This window comes from Struthio camelus, chromosome 1, assembly GCF_040807025.1.
Source record: "Struthio camelus isolate bStrCam1 chromosome 1, bStrCam1.hap1, whole genome shotgun sequence".
Lineage (NCBI taxonomy): Eukaryota > Metazoa > Chordata > Aves > Struthioniformes > Struthionidae > Struthio > Struthio camelus.
In genome coordinates this window covers 123,782,026-123,809,537 of record NC_090942.1, presented here as the reverse complement: position 1 = coordinate 123,809,537, position 27,512 = coordinate 123,782,026, and the positions used below count along the sequence as shown (strand labels likewise).

Below are 27,512 nucleotides of genomic sequence, written 5' to 3'. Positions count from 1 at the left end.
TTGGTGTCACATGGCTTCTTCAAGAGGCTACGTAGTTTGGTGGTTATTTCTCTGCATCAGCCAAAGGACCTGTATTGTGTGGGAATGGTACCAGTTCCTTTGTACCTACAAAATGCTTCACTGGTTATGGATTTTATGTATTCCTGGCTAAAGGTGTTTTACAGTGTTGGCACAGTGTCGTTACAGGAAAATCCACAATGTCCAATGAGAAAAAACGGGGACAACTTTCATTTTACTAGGGGAGCCACAGGAGAGCAGCATTGTTGGTGTTCACAGAGCTGCTGAAGATGACAGGATATCTGGAGCATACTGTTTTAGTGAATCACCTCAGCAGTTTCTTCCAATGTAACTCCTATGGAGCAGAGGGCAAGAAATTAAAGATATTCCTCTGCTAATGGAGAGCACTGTGGAAGCCCTCCTTGCCCTCCTTTACAGTACTCTCCCAGAGGTACAGAAGACCTTGCTAGGGCAAGAAAACATAATTTAAGTCTTCCTACATTAGCACTAATGAGACTGGCCCATGATTCTCTTCTTAAAGAGACACTTTCATCGATCAAGCATTCCCAAGCCATTGTATTTTACAGCATGGAGCAGAGATTTTCACTGTTCAGACCACTGTGGGTAGAGGAAGAAACATCCTTTCCATGTACGCACGCACACTTACATACACACTTACACTTCTCTCTCTCTGTGTATGGCATGTAACATTTTATGCATAAAATAGCATAATATAACAAAAAACAGATGTGAGCGCTGAAGTCTAATCAAACCAAAGCAACTTCTAGAGAAGGAAAATACTGTAATACACCTTAAAGTATTTAAAATATGTTTTAAATACATCTGTTCTATTACAAACTTTCTATCCATTTTACAGCAATATACATCTCTCTCACTTTTTTAGTGCTGTAAGCTAAAGCTGTACCATTGCTGGACAAAAAAAGACATGTTGCTGAGTCGAGCTTGCTATTTTCTTCTTTTGGGAATGCGTCAACGTTGTACTTCAGAAATGCATGTGGAAATTTTTATATTTCAGAAATGTTTAGCCTGATTTCAGTTTTGTTTTACTCTGTTCCTAAATTTTTAATAAGAGATTTGCAGTAGTTGTTCCCTTCTTTTATCTGAGCTAACAGGGAGATAACTTATCTGCTATGTTAGGTCACTGGGAACTGTCTTTAGCAATGCATATTGGTAAATATTGTAGCCCAAAAACATTTTTCAGCACTTTAGAGTTATTGCTAGACTATTGACTTTTTTAAGGCACTGATTTTAAATTACATGTTACTTTTTAAAATAAGCTACTTGTCAAGACTGCAAGCTACCGAATATACGTTACCCTTTATGAAGCAGAAATAAATGCTGGTTTCCTCCATATCTTAAAATCCTGAGTAGAAGAGAAATGTGCGCTCTGTAAGTGTTTTAGGCAATCTCTGAGGTGCTCTGCAGGCTGCTACTTAAATTTTAGAAATGGTAAATTCAGCCTTGCAAATCAATATTTTGTGAAAAATACTTCAGTTTGACCTAATGATTACTCCCTGTTTTCTTCATCAGGAAGGTGGAGAGTGAGGATGCATTGAATAATCCTCAGCACAATATATTGTCTGATTTTTTTATATCATTTTGTCTCTGGAAGATTAGTTCAAAGACGTTACGTCCTCAGCAGAAATACAGAAGGAATTTGCCACCTTGTGCTGAATTTTAGCATATTTTTCTATAATGCTACCTCAGACTAAGAGAAGGGTTTGGGAAGAAATGTGTTAGCCAACACATTAAGTATGTAGCTTCCATTTGACATTTAGCAGATATTTGCATTCATCAAGGGGAAAGGTTATGCCAAAACCTTTTGACAGTCTCCTAAAAATTTCTCATTCCCACTTACATTATAAACTGTGTGTCAATAAATGCTAAGAGAAATTTGGCCTTTTTCTGTTGACATTCAAAGAATTCAAAATATCTCATGTGAATGTCTTAGTTGCACTAAGATAATTAGAAGAGGTTGGCAGACATTTTGCCTCATTTTGTGCCATTAGTTCCCAAGTGGAAAAGCAGTTAATTTCCAGTGCTCAAAGTTCAAATGAACACAGTAATTTACACTGAATTTCTTTTTTTCTGTATGCCTGATCAACCAGACTTTCAAAACACAACAAGACAGATTTTATCAATTTGAGAGCTAGCAGTTGGGAAAAGACATTTCAGAGTGTGAGAAAAATGGATTGCAGCAGCGCTTTTCACAACTGTGTACAGCTAGCCGAGCTTGAAAGAAGTCACGGAAAGCCTGCAGGAATGAGTTCTTATATCCTGCCTCATTAGATCTGCGGCCTGATGGTCCTTCTCTGCGACAGCTGCCCATTGTCATGAGTCCTCCTCACCAATGGCGTAATGGCTATTCTGAAAACAGGGGAGTTCATACCTGGTTTATCTCTCTCTCTTGCTCCGGGATGGGCATGTACACAAACTTACATCTTTGACCAATGCCTTTGCCCTTAGGAGGGGTTGCTGTCGCTTCTTTAAAGATAAACTTTCTTGCTCCAGCCAGCATGTGCAATGATAAAAAGAAAGGCATCAAACTAACATATTAACCATCACAGATACCTTTCCTTGCCACTCAGAAATAAGACATTGACAAGGGAGTAAAAATACTGCTAAGGAAGTCAGTGGGCTGGCGCACATTGAAACCATCTTGAAGAACTTTTTTTGCTTCTTGGTTCTCAGTTTAGAAGAGCAACCAGCTTTTGATTTGCTGAAGGGTGAGGACAAAAGAAACATTTCGATAAAGCCAAGCAGCTCCGTTTTCTCCCGAAGCTAAAATACAGTTATATGAATGTTCTGCTACGGGTCTCCTTCGATCTTAACTGTTGATGGTATTCAAATGTACTGTAGAGAATATTCAATTTCTAGTAATCTCATAGGCAAGAACAGAAAAATGCACTCCTGTTTCTGAAGTACATAACCTCTTTTGATTATCTCTTTTGATTAGCCTTTGGTTATCTCTTTTGATAAATGAATATTTGAGTATTGCTTGAAAAGTTGGTTTTATAGTCTTTTCAGGAGTGATTGACAGAAACCAATCTTAGATCAATGCCCTGGTTGTTAGAGTGGTCCTTGAGAAGGGGAGAAGATTTAAATTCCTTTGGCTGGGGTAGGTATATGATTATATGTATTTTATTATACAGGTATTATATTATATAGGTATATATATCTACTGCATTGTCAGTAAATGTTTCAGCTGTAACCGGGTGAAATTTAAGCACCCCCATTACTTCCTGCACTGTTTATTGAATACAGGCACTGTTCGCTTTGTTTTCATTAGAAGTACATGTCAACAAAGATTTTATTAAAAGTGGAATTCTTGCCATTGGCAGAAATGGAGAGCGTTTATTTCCCTGTTTTTTGGTTCAGCCATAGAATAGTAAGTTAAAATAAGAGAGACTATTGCCCAAACAAACAAAAAGTCTCCCAAACAGTTAGCGGGAATTAAATTACACCAGCTTGAAAGTTTACGCCTTGTACTGGCCCTCTGCTTAGAAATCAGTTTTACCTTCAGTTTGATATCCACAATACTGTGTATGCCTTTGATTTCAGACCTCTAAAATAATCTTCTTGAAAATCATGCCTTGAAACTCTAAGAAAAAAGTTCCTGGAACAGTTATACAAGCTTCTACTCTATTTCATCCTGTCCCAGAGACAAAGGCGTCTCGCGGCTGGAACACTGTTCCAGATTTATTCTGTGATCCTAAGCAAAGCCCTCAGAGCAGATCCTGAAAGCTGCTGAGCTCTTCCTGGACTCTGCAGGCAATCTCTCTTGTAAAAGATCTGAAGAATCAAGAGTTAGCAGTGTATACGGTTTTTTTTAAGAGATGCTGAATACTCTTGCAGGAACCGGTGGTGTTTGGTATCTCTAGAAGCCAGAGATTTCACTGCTTGTCCTCTCCACTTATGCATCTAGCAGCTGAGAAAAATAAAGTCTATCCTGGAAAGGTATTTGTAAAGGATGTGATTTTTAGCTAAAAGATGCCCTATAGCTATCGAAGGTGTTACTGTTACATATTCAGCATGGCACGTACTAAATATCTGCCCCATTACATTATTTGCAGAAATGAGACTGTATCTGCAATAACTCCTCTTTTCTCTTCTGTTTCAGTTCCGCCTTTTATTCAGCCTTTTGAGTTCCCAAGGTTCTCCATCGGCCAGCGAGTCTTCATTCCCTGCGTGGTGGTCTCAGGGGATTTGCCCATCACAATCACCTGGCAGAAGGACGGCAGGCCTATTCCAGCCAGCCTTGGGGTGACGATTGACAACATTGACTTCACCAGCTCCTTAAGGATTTCTAATCTTTCACTGATGCACAATGGGAATTACACCTGTATAGCTAGAAACGATGCAGCAGCTGTGGAGCACCAAAGCCAATTAATTGTGAGAGGTAAGTAGATGTAATTAGTTTGAAGGGCACCAATTGAGCAGAATTCATCTGTATTTTCTAATGATAGCTGTCTGATGGGAAGTATAAAATACTGGAAAATATGTTAATCCTTCTCAAAGAACACACAGAACAAGGGAGCACAGAAACTAATAGGACTTTTCTATCTGAAAATAGTGAGCCTTGAACATAATCAACAACCTAGAGGGCACTGGGCAGATGAGGGAGCCACAGGATTTACTTTCTGGAAAATTTGATGGGATAAGATCTGTTAGAGAGATACCTAATCTCTGGTAGCTTTCACCTTTTAAGTCACACCTAAGCCAAGACTTTTCCCTTGGATCATCATGGGTTTATTTATGTCTTGTGATGTATTTTCAAACTTATTGTGAACAACTTTAACAACCCTCCCCCTCCTTTCTTTTGAAAGTTTTTCAAAGTGTTTTAAATAAGATTGTAATACTCTTCCCTCCCCACCATCTCCTTTTTGCTACCAAGCCATTAGACTGCTCAGAGAAAGAGGGAGCTTACTGGAGATATAATACTGTAAGGGAGGCTAGATATTTGTAGCTGTTTCATATCACTACATCTTATATTCCCTTCCGTAAGTTTATCAAGATAATTCTTAAAATCACTTAGGGCTTTTTGCCACCTTTGCCAGGTCTTTTTTCAAAAACTCATTTGAAGCAAAACATCCTGAGCAGCTCTTCCTTTTAAGTCAAATCTTCACGTTGTCCTAGGACCATCATTAACGCAATATTCCCTCGTTTTCATTTTCTGCCTACAGAATTTGTATGCTGATTTTCGTTATGCTAGTATTCCTATAACTCAGCTACAAATGGGCCTATTGCTTTTTCACTAGTTTTGATATGAATATGACTTTAATGATTGTTTTTAATTTTTCACTGCTTTTAACTACTTTTTAAATATTACTCAGTATAGACATTTATTACTTTCCCCACCTATGCAGTAATTCTTAAGTGAAATAGTTTAATTAACTGCATGCACTTAATTATTTTTCCTACACTGTTCTGTTGGCTTTTAACCCTAGCAGATCATTCTAGCAGAAAAAGAAGAATTTCCTCACCTTCTCTTTTCCCGGAGAAGGGAAAGTTCACAACCTCCTGTTATAGCAGAAAGTATACTGAGTATTTCTGCCCTATGTAGAAATGCCCCACCTAATAACAGAAGAGTTAACTAGTTGATTTGCCGCTATGCTCAGTGCTTAGAGTAATGGAAAAGAATCATTTTAGCAACTCTGTACGAGTTCCTATAGGCATTGCATCAAAAGAGGGATAGATAGTAGGGTGATCTTCAAGATAAGAAGCTGACACAGGATGTGGCTTGCTGCAGACATTGGCTATCCTATTTTCAGCGCCAAGAACCATGAGGCAATAACAGCTTGTGAGAGCCCAAGTACAGGCATTTCTGCTCTATGCCCCATTGATTGGGACGAGTCTTGCTGGGGTTACTTCAGCCTGCCCGCAGCAGGCAGGCTCTTGCCCTTGCGCTCCTTCTGCCACTGTTTGGCGTTTACATGGTTTCCCCTGCTTTTTTTTCTGCCTTCTCCCTTACCTTCCCCTCCAAGTGGGGGCTTTCAGGAAGCCTGCTCTAGCTGCCACTTTCATGCTGCTGATACTGAAGCTTCTGTTTTCCCTGTGTGTTTTGTTGCCCTAAGTGCACCTCCTGGTCGAAGTCCTGCCCCAGTTGATGGTGGGATGACTGCTGTTGGGTGCGCGTGCCTAGAGGGAGTCCTCACAAACCAATGGGACTGATAGGGGGTAGCTTTTCACACTGTTTCCCCCAAGGCCAGAAGAAGCTTTCTGGAGTCCTTGTGCTGCAAAGTTTTACAAGGCTGTGAGGGCTATTTCATTTTCCCCCTCTTCCTTATCCTTCTGCCATGGCTGTTGCTCTGCAGCAGCCTTCTTTAAGCTCCTCTCCTCTGCTCTCCTCTCTTATCTCTGTCAATTTAAATGGTAATAACTTAATCAGTTTTCCTTCTACATCTGGGATAATAGCTCTCCTTCATGGAGAGGAACGAAATAAAATCTGTTATTTGACCTGAATTTTCTGCCCAACCCGGAACTGATCTCCTCCCCTCCTATTGAACTGCTTCAACTATCTCATTCCACATAGGTCAGAAGACAGCCATTCGAGGGTTACTTTTGGTCACTGCCAACTTGCATCTAACCTGACCTATACACATTTAAGTAAAGACCAGATTTCCTGATTTCTGTTTCTTCTGGGCCTTCTGATTTATTCTCACCTTTTTGTTCCTATTATGAATGCCATCTAACTTTAATATAGTATTTTTCTAAATCAGCGAAGCAGTTTTCCTCTAAATGAAGGGAGAATAAATGGTGCTTAAGTTCCTCTTGTTTCTAATCCACATTGTGAGATGGTTTCTCAGCAGCATGCTCTAAACGTAAACGTGGGCTTTTCTAAATGTCAGGGATGGGTTCTGGAAATGTCTTTTTTATGTTAAGTGTGTGGGTTTTGATATGACAATAGACAGTGCGTGAGAGAGGAAAGTAAAGAAAATAAGACTGTTCCCCACAAAGTTCCTTTTCCCCTATTTATGCTAGTGGTGTTTTCTTTTTAAAAGTAGACTAAAAATGATGAAGACTATCATATTTCCAAAATAAGGAGTATAAAATGGCAAAAGAAAAACAAACATTGGGGTCTTCATGTTTGTAGGCACATTACAGTAAATCCTCACTGTTGCTACTGTTAATTCGGGCTGTATAAAAGCAACCAAATGATGATAAGGAGACCTAAAAATACCTGGCAAGCAATGCTGGATTTTGCCTGGTTTAGCAAAGAGGGAAGATGACCTGTTTCCACAGAGCCTCCTCGCAGAGCATCTTACAGGGGATGGAAAGGGCCTGCTAAAAGAAAGAAAATGAGGCAGAAAGCTTTTGAACAGCTAGGCAACCCTGGATAGGAAGCTCTGAGAGCAATCCCAGTTCTGGTGGGTTCCCTGTCGTAGTTTCCTTGGTGAGGAGGTGGAAATGAGACTTTGTAGTCACATGCTTTGGACATAGGTCTGTCAGTACATCTCTCCTCCACTACTTACTGGCCAGTTCAGACAAATTTGAAGAAGTGAAAATGCCTCAAGTGGAACTGAAAGTCTAAAAAGTTAACTAAAAGAGTTAATTGATTATAAGCACCTTTACTAAGTGTGAAACAGCATAATGCTAGACACCAGAGAATCTAGTCTGACAAGCCTTTCTGCAAACACAAGAAATGCTCCAGCTGGAGTTTGTGCTCAGCCATGAAATACAAATCCATGGAAAATTAGAGTTGGTTAGTCCTAATGTTTACAGAATATCTTTTAAAAGAGGTCATTATTCAAGGAGAAGCCCATCCTCTCTTTACTGCGTCTAGGGACTACAGATAGGCGGTCCAGGTGAGTGAAAATTGAGCTTTCACTTGTGTAAGCTTATGCTGCACTGGCTCCTTGTACTTCCTCTGGAAAGGCTTAAAAAAAAAAAAAGAAAAAAAAAGAGGAGATCTCAAAAACCTGTAAATCATTATTATTTTGATTATTTTATTTCTTGTTACACTCATGGTTTGCTAGGCATCCTTTCTTGCTAGGCACATTTCTTTAACAGGAAAGAAAGAGTAGGATCCTGTCATGAAAACTGTCTGTGGAAGTTAGGAAAATATCTTTTCTGTCAACTCCTTATATCACTGTATGGAATTAATTAAAGCTTTATTAATTAAGACTGTCTTCTAAAGAGTGATTAAAAATCTATAGACACTTTTTCATGTATTATTCATTTTGATAGAGTTTCCTAAGATGGGAATGAAATAATTATGAAATAAAGAGTAGTGTAAAAGATTTTAATTGGTAACCAAAAGGAAAAAGCTCATGAATGTGTTATGAGTACAGAAATTCTCAGATACTACGAGAACAGAGAATTCAAAGATAACAGTGGGTGCATAAATCATGATTTTTAAATTCCTTTTAGTGAACACATCATGAGTTTAAACTGAGATAAGGTCTTTAAATACCTAATAACCCCCCTTAATGCATTTAGTGTAAATGTGTTTTCATTTTGTGCTTGCCAGATATGTCTTATATCGTTAGATAGTTAAGTACCCAATGAAGAGCCCCTGAGCCTTGAATCTTCCAGGAAGTATCTGTCTGCTCTCTGGTGTCTGGTGGTGGTGGTGGTGGTGTGATGCAGCAAATGCAGTCTATGACAGAAAAGTAGGGGGAATAGATTTATGGTTATAATTGTTGTCAAAAACCATTTACTTTCTTTGCTGGTGTTTACACTCTGGCTTTGAAGGTTATTCTTGAATGATTCACTTCCTATTTAATGTTCTCATTAGGCAAACCTGATCAACATAAACCACTAGGTACTTTCTCATTTTGCAAAAGTACATTTTTTTCTTGAACTGCATAGCAAATGGTTTCACTAAACCAGCTAAATCGACCCCTTAGGTCCAATGACCAAATTTAATAACTGTTCATCTCTGCTAAAGTACAGTGTTTAATGATCTCATTCATTAATACATCAATGGTTGCTTTGGCTGATTAAATTTCTTCCATCATTTTGACAGTATAAGCTAAATGTAAAGTACAAATATTCCGTGTAAAAATGAAACATTGTATTCTGGGCCAATGTCATAGATTATTTCTTAACTCACTCCAGTAGCCCACCAGAGGAGCTCATGTTAGGAGCCTTCAGAATTACTCTCTAGTGTAATGTACTAATCACTGTACAGAGGGGCCAGAAGCACTTCCATAGATTTTAAGTCCAGCAAGGAATGTTTGAATTTGTCATTGGGTCCCTGGCCCAAAACAGAATCAAAAAGGGTTTATGGATTTACATAAAACAAAATTAAGTTAGGGCATGTTGGAATGCACTTATAAATTAATTGTTGTTAATAGCTTGTGAAGTTGACATTGGCAATGATGATGACACTGGGAAGTGGCATCTTGTTAGGGTACCAACTCATCTTATCTCAACTTTTCTCATCTTTTCTCATCTTTTCTCATCTTAGCAGGATTGTTTCACAGAAGTAGATGACAAAAGCATTCTCCAGCCTTTAAAATGTCACTGTGGCATTCATGTTATCTTCACCACCCTATTCTGATTTCCCTCATCCTTTGTTTTCCCTTCATGAGAGCCTGAGACGGCTAGTCATAATATTGAGAGAAAATACCTTTTTAGGTCCTTTCAGTTGAACCATTAAATAGTTTGCATCTGTCAGCTCATTGCTGTTAAACTAAACAATTCAGCGGCTCATTTCTCATCACAGATCCGTGGGCTGCATTAAATGAGAGACTTAACTTACTGTTAAAGCAATTTTAAATGCCCTCCTTTATAAGCTCAAGGGACTGTGCTGCTGCAACAAAGGTGATAATAAGAGAAGAACTGTTCAGTGATATTCGTGAGCTATTTCAGGGTGTTTAATTTATTAAGGGGCATAGGATGGCCCACTCCTTCGTAACTACAGAGAGAGGAGGAAAACTAATTGCTCTTCTCCATTAACTCTACATAAGCACATCAGACAAATGAACTTGGAGAAGTTCTTACTAGGCAAATTTTGTTTAAGGGCTAAGGAATTCTTTAAAGATCATGAAAAACTGAATGTAGCTTTATAGTCTGATTCTAAATACCAAAATCTAGATCAAGTAGTCAATTGCATTGTCTTCCAAAATGTGGTAGCATATAGCTCTGAAGAATTCATTCACTTGAAATAAAACTGAGAAGGAAACTATCAATGGGGAAGGGGAAAAAAAAAAAACTAAAGATGTCTTCTGTTTACTTCCCAATCATTTCTGTAAGAAGAAAAATCCTGTGGCTTTACCTAGCCAACAATCTAGAAACATTGGGAAGATCATTATAAATATCTGTATAGATATACTGATCTGTAGATCAGTACAAGTATCTGAAGGGGGGGGTATCAAGAGGATGAGGCCAATCTCTTCTCCGTGGTGCCCAGTGACAGGACAAGAGGCAATGGGCAGAAACTGAACCACAGGAAGTTCCATCTAAACCTGAGAAAAAACTTCTTTACTGTGAGGGTGACAGAGTACTGGAAGAGGTTGCCCAGAGAGGTAGTGGAGTCTCCTTCGCTGGAGATATTCAAAACCCATCTGGATGTGATCCTGGGCAATATGCTCTAGAGGTCCCTGCTTGAGCAGGGGGGTTGGACTGGATGATCTCCAGAGGTCCCTTCCAACCTAAACCATTCTGTGTGTGATTCTGTGTGTGATCATTGAATGAGTAATTTTGGTCTGCTGTAGCATCATATCTGGTTTCTAATGGCAATCTTAAGACTAAGAGCAAGAGGTCATGTACTCAAAAATCACAGCAACAGTTGGCACTTTTATAAGTAGTCCTAAAGGAATGCTACAGTCTTAGCGAATGTAGAAATTGTTTCTTTTACTGCGTATGGGCAAAGTCTTTGCCAAGTAGAGTAGAAACATATTCTTTTTATGGAGCAGTAAGAGGAATCTGTTTGTATGATTGCTAGCCATAGACTTGTTCTGGACTTGGAATTCAATCTCCACAGTTACCATTCTGTTATCAAATTCTGTAGTAAAAGCAGTGATTAAAAAATGCTAATGTTATAAATTAAAGGAGCAGATACAAGAACCTGAAGACTTTCAAACCACTTCAGAAAATGATTCCACTGTTTCCTACCCTGAATGATCACATGTCATGCCCCAAACCATCAGGTGATTATTGAAGGTTTCATATTTTTCCCTTGCATACATCATCTTATACACATTTAGTCAGCTACTTCTTGACTCCTTACTCCCCAGTGTCTTTTTCAGTATCACACTGATGATATACTGTTGTCTGAGGAAGGACACTGGACTGGAAAGGGCTAGTGCTCTTAGCTGGGATAGAAAATTGGTATTGCATCTAGAACCTCTGAACTGGTCATTCCCTCAACAGGAAAAAAGCATAGCCAAGAATATCTGAACCAAAACCATATGTTTTACATATACCCAAAATACAGTGAAATCAATACAACAAAAAACCCAGTTCAGAGTTTGTCAGCATTCAAGGTGCAATGCATCAAGGATATATACAGTCTGTGTAAGCTCTTTAAAGATGTGGAAGGGGATTTTTTTCTAGAAATGGTCAAACAACATATATGTGTGACAACCATCTGTTTTTTCTTTATGTGTGTCCAAAGAGATTGGATAAATTTGTTATTTTTATAGACAACTTTAATGCAAATAGTGTTTGAAAGGTAGCTTGCTTTTATTACATAACAGGCAATCTTACGTAACTTTTCCAGAACTTTCTACATATGCCTACCCATTGATATAATAGTGGCATATTATTTCCAGGAAAATCTTGTTAATGTTCTTATTAGTGTCATCTAAAGCTATCTAAAAAGAGAATCTAAGCAAATTCTGGGGAATCTAAAGAAAATGTTATCAAAGAAAAGAGATATTAATCAAAGAAAGAATAAAACTTTTGTACTGTAAGAGATATTTATAAGAGATATTATACTCTTCATGCTTTTCAGTGGCAAAGGATTCCAGTAATTATCAATCATTTTGTTGCATCATTTATAATCTTTGCAAGACCAATACAACTGAGGTGAATTATTTGGGATAGAGGAGATGATGGGTAAAAGCATAGATTCTTCCAATTTCAGGGAAAGCTAGATTTTTATTCAATGTAAGCAATTTTATGAAGTCAAATCTTTATAATTACATTATCAGTATGTAGATGATACAGCAGTATTTCCTTTGCATAATCCCAGGTGAGGAAACTGAATATATTGCCTAGAATTTTCATTTCTGAATACTCTTAGATGGACCCCTTATCTACTGGTTATAATCCAGTCATCTCTGTAACTTTCCGTCTGTTTGAATATTGCATATTTGCGTTCACTCCTAGACAACACTGAACAGTGTGTAGTACGGTTTGCAGTATCAAGAAGGTGGTGGATAAGACAAGCATGGAGCAGTTCTTCACCAAATCCCAGATCACTGGAACTGGGAGACACACAGTGAAATTGATAGGAGGTCTTGTTAAAACATGTAAAAGAGAATACTCCTTTCCACAGCAGGTAGTGAACTTCTGGAGCTTGCTGCCCGAGGAGGTTCTGAAGGTAGTCTGTATGGCAGGTTTAAAAGGCGATGAGGTGAAGCAGCAAACAACAGGTCTTTCAGTGCATACTGGGCAGGCATGTGTCTTATGGTGGACCTCATGGAACAGCTGTGGGTGGTGGGGGAGTGTGAAGGGAATGGGCCTGCAGGAAGGGGGCCAGCTTCATACCCTCTCAGTAAGTAGCATGTCCTTTGCCAGGGCCAGAGCCAGCATACTAGGCTAGATGGACCATCGATCTGACCCAGTAGGGCAGTTCTTGCTAGTTCTAATGCATTTTCTGTTTGTTAGCAAAAACGTGTCCATTCTCATACCTGTCCTTCTCTGAGCATGTGTTATCTCTCTGAACTTTTTGTAGACCTTAAACTCCAGGATTTTTATTTACATAATATATTTTAATGACAGTGTTTTCTCCCATAATTGTGGCTATTTTTTGTCTATCCTCTTTACAAGCTAAGCAGCTCATAATTGATTTGTTGGAAGCTGTGAAAATAAATTTATTTACAGTTCTCCAGGTGAAACAAGCTGATAGGAACTGTGAGTGGTATGAAATCAAACATGTTTGTGCCACTACTTATATTTTTCACCTGTTTTGGAAAATAAGTATTTAGGACTTCTTTTGCATGTGGTGGCAAAATGAACATAGAATAGTTGGAACTGAAGTACTGAAGTAAATGTTTCCGATGCATAGATAATTAGAACAGGAAAGTTGCCCAAGACCGCTGTTGCCAGGGTTGCATGTTTGGTGCATACCTATCATGAATTAACACAGCATATGATTTAAACTTGTCAGTGTGGCAGTTATTTGGAAAGCTGAAGTGTTGTTTCACAGTAATAAATATAGTAAAGGTTTCCGTTAGAGAAGGAAGAAAAACAAGATCTCTTCTAGTGCAAAGGTGGCTCTTGCCTCTGTTGCTGATGGTGCCCTGTGTTACTTGTAACCATGTTCCAAACAGAAGTAAAACTTCTCAGTAAATATTTAGTTAATAAACAGCTTTACATTCTAGCTTTAGGACTGAATGAGCAGAAGGTCCGGTTAAAGAGACTGTTTGCTTGCCATAAGGTTGTTCCAGTTACTGCTGACTCATCTTTTAAAAATTAATTGTAGCTGTGAAGGTGGAAGAGAAAGGTGGTAGAGGAGCACTGGATTATGGAGGCAGAGGGAAGAAGGCTCACGCCGTTGTGAGGAGGGTTCTCTGCACCTGGAGCAAATTTCTCTAGGTATCTCCAACTTTGAGCAGACCTTGGCTAGTCTCATCATTGGCAGCTGAAGTTTCAGATATATAAATAGTACTGCACACAGACCACTAAGAGCTATTTCGGGTCCCAGGGCAAATAGAGTAGTCTGTCCCTGTACCGAAGATCCCTTTCTATGCTGCCTTGTGTTTCCTCATGTTACAGCCCTCTGTCATACTTCCTTTTCTCATTTATGGCACCCTGAGAGGCAGATGATGAGGCCGAATGGCGATTTGGGGCCAAGTGTTGCGTTGGAGCAAGGAGGGTTCCCTGAGCCCGCTGTTCTTGAAGACTTTCAGCGTCTCTGTCTGTACCTGCAGACAAATTCGGCGCTGACTTTCCAGTTCAGTCAAATGGGAAGTTGTGAATCCATGACCATGCGTGTATCCCAGCGTGCATGTGCTGCAGGGAGCCGAAGAAAGAAGGAACTAGTAGTATCTCTCCTTCCTGTGTTAAATCTGAGCTTCTTACTGTTCTCAGCTTAAGGGGGGAAGAAGTCTTTCAGAGGCTTGGTCACCTTCCTATGTTTTCTATGTAGCACTCTAAGAAACCACAACAAGAAGAGTTCATGGGCTGAGGGCACAAATAATTTATTTTTTTCTCAAGGGTTTACTTTTTCAAGCCCCGAACCAAAGGACGGGAAATCGACGAAAGCCTCTAACTTTAATGGACTTTTTGATAAGGCCATAACCTTGTTAAGCACCCTGCTTATTTTTTGTAAGTTTTGTGGCTCTTTGAAAACTCTTCACACTTTCCAGCTTTTCATTTGAACTTTTGTCAAATCTGCAGGTCTTATTGTTACATTGATGTTTAGTATCCGCCCTTCATGGTCTACTGTAGGTCTAGTATTGCCACAATAAGTTGTTTTCTTTGCTGTGTATTTGTGTTTGGAACGTGTACAGCTTTCCATGTACAGTTTTTATTTTATGTATGTACTTGTGTATATCTGCAAGAGTCTCTGCAGTGGTTTTATGGTGCCTTAGAATAACTCAATTAATACGTACATATTGTTGCACATACATCTATGTAAGTAAGTTGCACATACATCTATGCATATTGTTGCACATACATCTATGCAGTAAGACCTCTGCTCTTCACCTTGATACAAACAAAATATGTTGAAACTTTCCATGGAGAGATTTCTATTATCTTATTTTTGTATCTGGTCAAGACCAGGGCTTTTGTTGTCCCTGGCAAGAAATAAATAAAGTTTGTGCACAGTAAGTAAAAAATTACATAAAACCATCTTCACAATGTGATTGCATCCTTAAAGAGCTTTTTTTAATTTTTCTTTCTGTTCTGAAATGTCATGCCTTCTTATTTTCCCTTTGATTTATTTGCCATTTTAAACTATCTGATCAGCTGCACAAATTCTCACGGCTTCCTCTTCTTCCTCCCACAGTGCCACCTAGATTTGTGGTTCAGCCAAGTGACCAGGATGGGATATATGGAAAAGCTGTAATTCTCAACTGCTCTGCAGAGGGTTATCCTGTTCCTACCATTGTCTGGAAGTATTCGAAAGGTATGATTCGTCCTGTGAGCGCTGGGGAGGGATTAATAGTGGTTTAGTAATAGCTTACTTCCCAGTAAGCTGCTGGTTTAACTTTCAGCTTGTCAGAAGCTAGCAGGATACGTAAGGGATGTATGAGTGATGTTTGCACTGCTCTTCTATTGTTTCGCTCTAGCGTGTGGTATTGGCCTCGGTCACAGATACAAGGCTGAGCTAGATGACCTTTAGTTTAAGCATAGTACACTTCCTGGAGTTGTGAGTGTGTGTGCGTGCATGTGTGTGTGAGTGTGTGTGTGCGTTAGCTGTGCTCTCAGCTGAACTAGTGATGAAATGTAAGCCTGAGAGAAAAGAAACGCTGCTTTAATTGAGACAGCCATAGAACGAGGTTCACTGGTAGCATTTGGCTGCCTTTTTTTCCTTCAAAATCCATGATAACATGGCCAATCATATCTTTTCAGCAAAGAAGAAAGGTCAGGTAGTATTAGCATAAGCAGTAATTCAGTATGCTCTTTACATAATGCTTTAACATTTTCTTTTCATGTAACAGAGCATTAAAACTGGCCCCACTTGACCCTAACTAACCATATGAAATTGACAGCTTTTTAATTAAAATATGCTGCTTGCTAGATTTTGTCTTCTAGCCAGTTATCTTTTAGCTGGTGTTATCAAAAAAAAAAAAAAAAAAGGCTCTTCGAACTCTGTATCCTGTGCACGTAAGTCAGCTCTTTAGAGATCTTTAAATGTGCCCCAAATGACATATGGACAAAATCAGGTGCTGTTGAGAATAAATCCTTATCCCTTACGATAAGTCTAAATTACATGAGGAGGAAAAGAGTGGGGGAAGAGAAATGTTCATTTTAAAGACTATTAATGCTTTTATTGATACATTCCGTTTTGTGGCAAGAAGGGTGCAGCATTCCAAATCCCGTGAACATCAGTGGTACGTGGGATTTTAATTGTGAATGTAGGTCGCAAAGCAGCAGTTCTGTTTTATTCTGCTTGTGTGTTGAAGGAAGATGCCAAGTCAGCCTAGCTGAGTTGTAGTTAACTGTGATGAGACAAGCAGCCTATGTTAAAAGAGAAAAGGACGGCAGTTTGATTTTAGGGGTACTTTGCTCTCAAGTGGCATTTTTTTAAGGTTTTCTCTTAACAGCTCTGAGGTTTGTAAGTCAGAGAAAGTTGTAGGTACTTTATATATGCAAAGACGTCAAATTGCAGTTTCAGTTTTTGACCAAAATAACTCCAGGTGAAAAGGTCAGTATTTTTATTATTTTTATTCTCTCTCTGCATTTTGCTAATGCACGTCCTCAGTTTCAATAGCTAGATGAATCTGTGTGCATCTATGGGCTATATGGTCCGTCTTGCCTTAAAGAGACACATTATATAATTGCTTTAGGAGCTGGGTTTGTACCAAATTCTGAAATAATTACTGCGGTTAGGCCAGCAGGAGTGAAGCAGTCAGGTCCTAGCTCACTTGTAGGTGCTACAACAGAGTGAAAAAGGGCATCTGTGCACCTGCAAGGCAATTAGGCTTTTAATGTTGGTGAAAAAGAGAAAAGGAGAGTCTGCTTTCTTACGCATTGTGGTAGACATGTAACAGACTTGTTGTCTCTGAAAAATAATGGCAGATCAATACAGAGACCCCCTAATCAGCAAGAATGTGTTGTTTTAGTGTTTTATGAGCGTGCAGTCACCCCACAGAATCCTCCATGCAGTTGCTGGTGATGAGCAGCTGTCGCTGCTCAGGAAGAACTTTGGCTGTATATACCAGAAAAGGTGCATATAAGGAGTAAGATGCCTTTGCAGACTTTTATGCCAAGTGTTGCCCAACCATAGAACTATCCATAGGATAGGCAAAATTCTGCCTCTCCAAAGGACTAGCAGTCCTTTCCTTTCTTTGAACACCAAACTGTCCTCAGAATTTTTCACGCGGAGAAATATAAGTGAGCGTTTGCCTCAGGCTATTTGGCCTCTCTATTGCAGACAGGTTAAAATTAACAAAGCATAATTGTGCCTTCCTACTAAATGACAGAAAATGGCTTATTGAAGGAAAAAAGTAAAAAAGAAAAAAAAAAGAAAAAAAGAAGGGATATGCATGTGACTAAAATAGCTGTAAAATCAAATAATTTTTGCAGCTGATTTTTCTGAAATATTTTACCTTTAACATTTCTAAGTTCACACTGTCAGCCTTGGGAACCTTCAGTGTAACTGCCAGTCCCCAAAGCAAACACTTTCAGGACTAGAAGAATTTTAGTATGCAGGTCAGATCTTTTTTAATATTCCAGATGTTATATTCATAGGTTGTTATAGCTTGCTATTTTATATTAAATCATTCCTCATGGTATTTATTCATTGTATTTCCTCCTGGGCTGACTCAGCCAACTGCATATAGTAATTAATGCTGACAGATATCAACTTTGTGTACGGAAAGCAGTAAAAGAGAGTTCCCTTGAAGAAGACTACCTTATGATTTCTCTGAAAAATCCCCTCTCCTGCTGCCAAACTTTGTAAAATGTGTTGTAAAATCCTTATTGCGAGAACCATATCTTAATATACATTTGGAGAATTCCCAATGCTGGGCTTGTGGTCAGCCTCTGGACAATATGACAAAGTAAGCATTATATTATTATGATCAGCTAGCTAAATAAAAACTATTCTTATTCCCTAGATCACCTAGTGTCTCTATTCTAAGTAAAGGTAGCCTTAACACAACCGTGTGGTTCTGAGACTGGGATCTTTCGTATACTCCAGCAGTAATTCAAGAATCATCAGATACTATGTCCAGTAACGCCACTGAATGAGTATTGCCCCACTTTTTTGCTGTGAGGGAAAGGAACAGCGCATCCAGCTACAATATTAAAGGATAAAATGGCCACTCTGTTTTTTTATTTCATACCTGCTTTATGCGAACATAACCCTGTGGGGGTGGGAGGAAACTGGAGACTCATCCCTTGACTGGACCTTCTTCTAGGATGGGGCAAAAAGGTGGTGTCTAATACGCTTGTAAATCAGTCATCTGTGAACATGTGAGAGAAAACAAGTATGCCAGTTGCATGTGGCTGTGTCCAGCCAGCTGCCATTTCTGCCAAAATTCTGTGTCGTAAAGAGAAGAGTTTGGGTGTATGTCTACAAGTGTGTGTGTCATGGGGTTTAAAAGGCTGTTTCAATCTTAAATTTCTGTTAAGATTTTTTTTTTTCTGAAAACCAAAGTTGATACAGAAACCTTTGGCTTCCTGTGTTTTTATGGACTTTCAATCATTATGAAATGTGGCACCTTACACCTGATTAGTGTTTTGAGCTTTTTGTTTCTTTCTTTCTTTGTGATTTTTTTTTAATCAGTCTGAATGAATACTGGCCCCAGATATGGCAGAACAGAGACTGTGTCATCAGTCAGTCAGCTGTAGGAGGAAACAGTCAACACAGTCACTGATGTGTTTTTCCGTGTTACCCAGAGTTTAGTAAACAAGGTCCTAGAGGTCCCTTGAGTATTCCATGTTTACTACAACAGACATCCCTGTTAGTCATAAGAAATTCATTTGGTGTATGCATAAGGGATGCATAGTTCTGTGACTGTTCAGCTGTAATTGTCAATAATTTATCAACCTCTAAATGTACAACAAATGTGCCTTTTTACCCATGAGCTGTTCTCAGATCTGTTTCATTCTTTCTCCCTTCCTGGTTCTTCCACTCCTACTTCATGCTCGTTTTGCCCCTTTACTTCTATTCCTTAACAACATGGGCAAATTATTTCTACCATTATATTCGGTAAGTCTTTTTTCCTTTCCTTTTAATGAGTTCAAGTTTGGCAAGGACCATTCCGTTTGTTACAGTGGTCCCAGAAACAAATTGCATTTTAGTTGAATCGAGCCTCTAAGAATAGGAAGCTATTGGTTCTGCCTTATTTACAAAAAACTGAGGTCCTTTCCTTCCTAACTAAACTGTTTTTGTGGGGGTCCTGCTTTAGGTGCTGGGGTTCCTCAGTTCCAGCCAATTGCATTGAATGGTCGTATCCAGCTTCTCACAAATGGCTCCTTGCTGATTAAACATGTGCTGGAAGAAGACAGTGGATACTACCTCTGCAAGGTCAGCAATGATGTGGGAGCAGACGTCAGCAAGTCCATGTACCTCACTGTTAAAAGTAAGAACTGAAACGCTTCTCTGTGATCCAGATATTACCACTGAGTGAAAAAGGCTTGTCTACTGCCTCCCTAGTTTAGAGGGAGGAAAGTTGTTTTTTGTTGTTTTTAATTTAATTGTCATTCAGCTGCATGTAATAACGCCTGGAAAGTCAGTATGGTTAATAAAAAACATTATTTAGTAGAGAGAGAAAAGATGACTTAAAGATGGAAAGGATTAACATCTAATTTTAAATATTTGTACCACGTTGATGAGCTACAGCTCAGTAGAGAAGAAGAAATAAGAAAATTCTTTGGTCAAGGTCAAATAATAACTAACAAGACAGAAATACCAGGAGCATCTGTTAAAAAAAATCCCAGAAGTGGAAGAAAATATGGATTAAAAAAACCCTTAACCAAGTCTCAAGATACTTACAGTAGTCATTTTAACTTGGCCACTGGCAGGTAACTTTCAGAAAATACATCTCCTAATTCTGTTGAATCTGGGATGTATATACAGTCACAACCTGCCTTCTTTACTTTCTAGACTCGAGACAAAACAATCCAGTTTTAAGGTGTGTGTTAGCTGCAACTCCCACAAATGTGAACGTAGCTGAGAATGTAGAGAAAGTATTATGAAAAAAGCTGTAGAAATGACAATTTCTCACTAGAGAGTGAAAAGGAGACTACTGACGTGCCGGCCCACCAGATGTGCCTGGGTGACTTATTAGACCAGTACTGACATGCATTTTCATGCCTATAGGATTTTTGCAGATTGACTGAGTGTTTTGAAGTTTTGGGATGTCAGTTAGCTTGGCAAAGGTTTACCCTTGAAAGTAAAAAGACATTTTTTCTCTAAAAGGAAGGAAAATCCAATTTACTCTCTTTTGAAAAGCTGTATTTTAGACCACTAACATTTGTGTTTACAGGTGGTGTTCACTTTGTTTTACATGCCAGAGAATGCAGGACTGGAAGTTCTGTGAAAGGAAGAGTGTCACCTGTATTAGATTTGCAAGTCCCAGTACCTCAAATGTCTTCTCCGCTCTGATTTACCATAATTGGCTCTATCTTCTCAAAAATAACATGATATCCAAAATCTCTCTAATAAATACATTAATAATGGCAGATTTTTTTGTGGTTGAGGAGAAGTACCAGTTTCTGTGACTTCCATAACTGACCGTTTTTGGACCAGTTTTCAACTGCAGCAGTGACACACTGCTGTAATATGCTACAGAAAAGCAGCTTTCCTCTTGTTGGCAGCTATGCACAGTGCCTGTCTGATCACTGCATGCAGTTTCATGTGTGATAAAAGAGCATCCCTTATCAAATAAGAGCAGGAGCTTCCCTGGAGAGTCGGTTGCTGTTTGAATCTAATGAAAACCCCTCTGGCTCTGAGATAGCAGGCACGCACGTGTGTGTACTCTCACACATCCGCACTGACACACGTACTGCTCCCAGCATGGCCATTAGAGCAAATGCTGTTGGGGTGTTAGTGTGTGCATAGAAGGGGCCCAGCATTAGCCTTAATCAAGCATGCATTAAAGATGAACTTCTTTGGGGAGTGACTTGAGCAGAAGAGGGCCATGGTAGGCTTCTGGTATATCTGGGTCCCCAGTTTTGGTAGCATTTTTATGACTGGCATATAATTCGGTAAAGTGACTCCAAACTATGGGCCTGTACCTGCCTTTATTTTCCCCAATACTATATCCTGAGCTCTGTTGTCTATTGTTTTCTTTTTCTCTGTGGTTGTTCTAGCTCCCTTTCGCTCTCTCCCACAAGTTGGTTTCTAGACTGTAGTTCTCAGGGATAGTCCTCAGGGACAGCCCTACTGGTAGATAAAAGCCTCAGGCTTCCTCTGTGAAACTCAGTCTTTGCAATTAACTGATCCTGTATCATGTGCTGCCTTGCTCCATGATGTCAACCCTAATGCCCCCTTTTCTCAGAGGCAGAAGGTGATGAAATCTAGCCCAGGCAGTTGGTAAGAAACAGCCTTCCAAAATATAACAAAGATTAATATAAATATGTTGTTGAGCCTTCCTTGTGGTATATTGGCCTCCTCTCTTCCTTCAGTCTGTATGTTAATTGTCCCTGTACAGGCCATTGAGCAGTTGCTCACATCACTTGAGAAAAAAAGTTAGTGGCTTAAACAGGCTTAGTCGCTGATGTTGAAATGAAAGACAGACAGACATGACTGAAGTCTCCTTGCACTCCTATTCTCCACGTGTTAACCATCTCTTGTAATGTTATACTTCCTGTATGCAGATGCTCACCACTGGCGGCATTACTATGAACTTAAAATAAAAACTTTTATGTGCAGGTGACTCTTTTCCTCCACGTTTAATGAAATTTTCCACCTACTCTGTTGGTAACACTGCTGGATAAATTTCTGCCTGCCTTAGTTCCTGTGATAAGTCCTCTGTTAAATTAGAGTGGTGACCTTATTTTCCTAGCATTCCCAGTATCATCTGTATGTAAACTAAAAAGCTGTTGACCTTCGATGTCCAAAGAGGGCAGATGACTTTTTATTGGTAGTTCAGGGGGGCAAATTCAGGGGTGGCCTAACATATGTCCCAACTTGCTGCATCTAAAACTGACTGACTTTTTCTCAATATAAATGCAGCTCATCCAAGCTAAAAAAAACAACGTGGATAGCTTAACAAGACTTAAAGCTATGAAGGAAATGGTAGTAATTCCAGTTATGCCTTTATTTAGTGCCTCAGAATGGTATTGTTGCCTGCCACCTTCATCCCAGAGAAGTGGCTCCAACTTTTGGTTGTCAGAGATTGTATGAAAAGGGAGTACAAAGAAAAAAGATGGAAGGAAAGAAAGAGGCTTGAATAGTAAAAGAAACATGAAGAGAAAGAGTTGCCAGAGTCAATGCCAAATCAAGGACCACAGTGCTAGAGTGGGAGCCATGAAAGCCAGTTATTATCCTTCTCCTTTTCTTTTTAGAAATGGACATAAAGATCATGACTCGTGATTTTTTTCTTTTCTTCTGAACCAAGGATACGCAATTCTTGAATACCTTATTCACCAAGACATAGAATATTAGAAAACCATGAGAGAGACCTGGAATAAGAAATCTAGTGCTATCTTGAGAAATGACTCCTGGTGTTTGGGATCAGAAGACTTCTAAAGAATTCCTATAAAAGATAATGAGCCTTTAACATGAAGGGAAGCTCTAAAATTATTTAAAAGTTGCCTAGGAGTCACAGGGGAAGAGATATCTTCTTAAAATGGACTACCTGCCTGCCTTCATCTGAATAAATGTCACACTTCCTAATTCCACTTTAGAGGCTATATATAACATGATAAAACAGTATTGTGAAAAAATTCCCTCCTGAAAAGCAAGCTTTCAGTGAGGTCTGTTATATTCTTATGTAAATAATCTGTTGGAGGCAGTCCTGTTAGCCCTGCCCCTTCCTGAATCCATCACTTATTTTCATGTCGGGATGGAGACTGAGAAGCTTTAATCTGATCACCAAAATGTTTCTAACAAATCCTGTCTGCCAATAAAACAGAATTGCTTCATTCACTTTCCTCTCAAGTATACTTCTTAACTAGTTGCATTATACATGATTAATACATAAACCTAAAGCTGTATGCTTCAATCTGACCCACACCTCCTTCCAGCAGGAACATATTAATCCCAGCTAAGACTTTTAATGCTAAATTTCACCACTTACTTACACATTAAAAAAAAAAAGTTTTAAAATGGTAACTATGACAAGAGCTTGGCAGAATAACTGAAAAAAGGCTGTCTTGGAAAGGGAGCCTGGTCGCAGTGTAAAACGGAGCCTAGTGCTGTGTTGCTGCAGCTGCCCTGGGTCTCCGCTGAGCCAATTCACCCCCCTGCGCCTTCGCTGCCTCTGCCTCCCTTCGTCCCTCTTGTCTGTTTAGATCATGGCTTCCTCCAGGCGAGATTTGTTTCTCTCCATCTTCATACAACTCGTGGAAGAAAGGGGCCCTGATCATGTAACTAGCTACTGCTGCAAGAGAAATAAAAGATAATAGTAATTATAAACAGAAGCAAAATCCCAAGGAAGATGCTTATGAAGGGGCATTTTGAATGTAGCGAAGCTGTTTCTTCCACTGCTAGCTAACAGTTGTTTCACCACATTATTGAAGCCCTGCAGTATTTGTTTATTAAAGTGGATAGGAGTCTACGTGTGGCTTCATCTGTGAAACTGTTTGGACAAGATAAAGGTGCACTTCCCATGTGGCCAGTTAAATGAATTTACTTTGCCAACAATACCTGCAGTAATGCCAGTGATGGAGAACTTGTGTGCTTGGGTCAGCAAGGTGCTTCTAAATACTCATCTTACTGTTTGGGAAGATAATTCTTTATTAAGAATACAGGAATGTGGAAATCTGACCAATTGCTACTTTTCCTTGTGCAAGAAAAGAATAGCGTTTATATGTAGATGCTGGCCTTTCATTTTTGTCCAATTTCTCATCCAAAATGCATATATCCCACAAGAAATGGATGAGGGTAGCTTCACCTGTTTTGCGTTTGCAGAGATAGATTACCTATGATGCGCTGTAAAGGAAGATAAAACTCACCATCCCTAGCACCTTCAAAAAATGCTTGTAGGAAAAACAGCAATCATACTGTGTCAAATTCACCTGAGCCCAGCTGTTTTGATACTCCTTAATATGGCCTTGTTCCATTTTTCACAGTCCCATGGTCTGCAAATACTGTTCACCATGGCAAAACAAAACAAACCCCCTAGTCTGATTGTGTACTCTATCTTACTGTTTTCTTCTTGTAGCATTCTCCCATCTTTAAACAAAGGGCTTATTTATTTATTTACTTATTCATACCTACTTTGCAGCTGCCACAGGTAGACTGCATTTTTGCCCCACGGATGAATTAGGCAAAAATTTCTAGCTGGATTACTTGCATATCTCCTAAGAATTAAGTGGCAGATAAAGGTACAGAATAACAAAAGTAAGTTCAGTGAACTGAAAGTGCTCATATATCCTCAAGTCTTTCTCATGAGTTGGCCAGATGCCCTTACCTATTTTTACCCTTACTCCCGTCACAGGCATCTCTCTCTTTTACTATCTATTTCTTGGCAAACAAAAGCAAAATCCTTGTTAAATGATGAAATGTGAACAAACTGCAGTACAGCTCAGTTCTCATTTCCAAGTCAGTGGTGATGGATTGCAATACCCTCTGTCTGTTTTAATTACTTACTTATTTTCCTTAAATGCACAGTCTAAAAGAAGCTGTAGGAAAGCTACAGTAAATCTCAGAAACAGGAAAAATGTTCCCTAGACACAAGTACTTTCTCTTGTTAGTATAACAGCCTGGTTTTTTTCCTAATGAGGTCCTCCCACTATGAGAAATGAACAAGGTTTGAATGCTGTTTTCTGCCTTTTCAGACCATTGGCACAGCTTTGATTTAAGGACTTGCACTTTAATCACCCATCATGTGTCATTACCCCGACAGGCGGCAGCAGCCGCAAGATACAAGCTCCAATAAATTGCACTGAAAATCGCTGAAGCGATCCTTTGTTGATTTTCCTTTACAGCTATTCAGTGGCAGATCAGCTGTCATAACAACACAGTGCCTGTGGCAACAGGGTGAAATTAAACGTGAAGTATGTTCAAGGTAGCTGGTAGAAAGCTGGAATATCCTTTTTTTTCCCTGTACATTCAAATGCTTTCTGCTTCTCTCAGTAATGCCAAGCCCGTGGCAACTGGCTAAAACGAATGCTCTCTCTTGTAAGGTAATTGCCAGATGCACTGCCGTACAAATATTCAAGTGCTTTTGTATGCAAATCTTTGCAATACTCTCACTTAAGAAAAGGGAGGGGGGAGTAAGGACTTCTCTCTCTCTATCTCTCTCTGTCTCTATCTTTTTTTTTTAAGAACCTTTTTCTAATTGGAGGCAAGGAGGAAAAGAAAATAGCAGCCCTTTTTCTTGCCTTGCAGGCTGGCTGCACAGCAATGTTTCTAGCAGGAAGGTGAAACAGAAATGTCCCTCCAGATAGCTAAGTAGATAGAAGGTGCACATAGGCCCTGCTGAATATTTTTCATTTGTATCAATAGTATCTTTTTTTTTTTTTTTTTTGGCAGAATAGTTACCTCTCTTGCTGCTCTCAGCTTTATGGTAGCAAATAACAACATTCAAGATAAAGCATGTGTGGGATTTATTTTCAGAAGTGTTCTTTCTATTAAAATTTTCAGAGAGGATACAGAATACCAAGGCTTTCTTGTAAAAATGACGAGTTTAACATAAAGTTGTGATGATCTTATCTTTTGAATACCTCTGTACCTCCCGTTTCCCTAGAAGATCTCCTAGCAGATAGGATTCACAAAGCAGGGCACTCTAGCTTGTATGGTGTTTTCTTTCATTACTGAACATGTCAGTAGTGCCTAAGCACAGCGAAACTATAGCTATTTTAATGGCATGCACCTCTTCCTCAATCTTAATACATGTTTAGTCTTATTAAATTACTAATTTATTCAGAGAAGGTGTTATGTGGCTCTCAGACTGCAATGAACTGATATTCAGGTTTGGCTAATTGTGGTCAGGAGGCCTCCGAGCAGCAGAGCTCATTTCGGATCAAGGATTGCAGCACCTTTGTCTTTGAATGTTTAGGAGCTACTGAAGCAAGAATAGAAATTTACTTCTGCTCCACTCTCCTCCTCCATTTGAGATGCTGGTGTTACTGTGATGGATCCAAGCTAGATAGATATTCCGTTCATAATAACCTTCATCAAGCAAGAAAAAATGTTTCAGTATATGGTATTTGACACAATACTGTGAACTCTGCAATGTTAGAATATAATAAACTGGTAATCCTGAAAGGCTCTTATCTTAAAGGAAATATTTTGGAAATTATTCTTACAGAACCTCCTTCAGAGAACAGGGAGATACCCCTGGGGCGAGAGAGACTGGCCCATTGGCACCAGCCCAGCTGGCTCCTCAGGGAGCAATGGCAATTTCAGAAAAGCAGTCTTCAGAAGCAGTTAAGCATCACTGCAGCAGACGTGAAATCCTAAGCAGTTGGGACTGGATGTAATGGGATTTAATGGTTCTAGTGATATTTACCAAAGGAATCTGGAATTGGAAGATGGGGAGAGAAATGAGTAGACACAGTAATTAAATCTGAGCATTTTTCTCCAAATTTCTCATCAAAATGCACCACAGAAACAGCAAAGACACTTTTAAAAGATTTTTTTCTGATATTTGCTTAAAATAGTGAACTAAGCAAATTACAGAGTGGTTTTAAGGTCTCTTCAAAATCGGCTCTACACAATAGTGTGTCTTAACACAAATAGTGTCAAGACAGTGTTCTGACAGGTTGTTTCTTTTTTTTTTTTTTAATCCCTCTGGTAGAGGAATAATGGGTAATCACTACCCATGCCCATGATTCAGTAGTGAGGCTTACTGAATTACAGAGTTGGATGGATTTCAAATGCAGCACATGTATCAGTACAAACTTGTTTTTCTTGCGTATTTACTTTAAGAGGCTAACTCTCTGGATTTTCATGCTCCTGTTTTATTAAACCAAACAATTTTACTGAGTAATATGGGTGAAGCTGTGAATATGATAGTTTTGTTGGGGGGGGGGGTGTTTGTGCGTGTGCGTGCGGAGCATTTGCTGGGTATAACGTTGATTTCTAGCGGACTATACATTCTGAAAAGAGGAAATGCACTCAAGAGGTATCATTGCTTATTTTTATATTAGCAATGTCATCATGAGTTGTGGCTAACTTTCTAACAAAGATTAAGTATACTTAAATCAAGTGTGCTTTGTAAAGCATGGAAAGCAACAGTGGGACACAAATTAATTTAGCAGGTAGGTACAGTATATGTGACTATTTCCACTTCAAAAAAGCTAGCTGTTACAGTCCTATGTTTTCTTTCCCTTTCTCTTTTCCATTTCAGCTCGTTTCTTTTCTCTGTGTTTAGCCATGCTAACTTGAAGGCATGTGTCATTTATCTTTGTAACCAGATTCTAGCTGGACACTCTTACAACTGCCTGTCCATTTCAGAGCTCCCTGTTATTATTCTTACATGTTTTCAGGATTTGCAGAATGCTATTTAAAGAGCAGCAATAGTGGACAGAGGCTTAAATTATTAAATTTCTTCTGTACTTTGAATGAACTAACCACAGCCTTTTTCAGC

General features: G+C 39.1%; 1 protein-coding gene across 2 annotated transcripts in view; it reads left to right on the top strand.

Annotated features, from left to right (window-relative positions):
- The window catches only part of DSCAM (DS cell adhesion molecule), a 481,343-nt gene that overhangs the window by 307,440 nt on the left and 146,391 nt on the right, over positions 1–27,512 (top strand). For both annotated transcript variants that reach the window (XM_068914257.1, XM_068914268.1), the window contains exons 9-11: positions 4,139–4,417; positions 15,146–15,265; positions 19,218–19,391. In XM_068914257.1, coding sequence (XP_068770358.1) covers positions 4,139–4,417; positions 15,146–15,265; positions 19,218–19,391 — 573 coding nt within the window. The remainder of the gene's footprint in view (positions 1–4,138; positions 4,418–15,145; positions 15,266–19,217; positions 19,392–27,512) is intronic.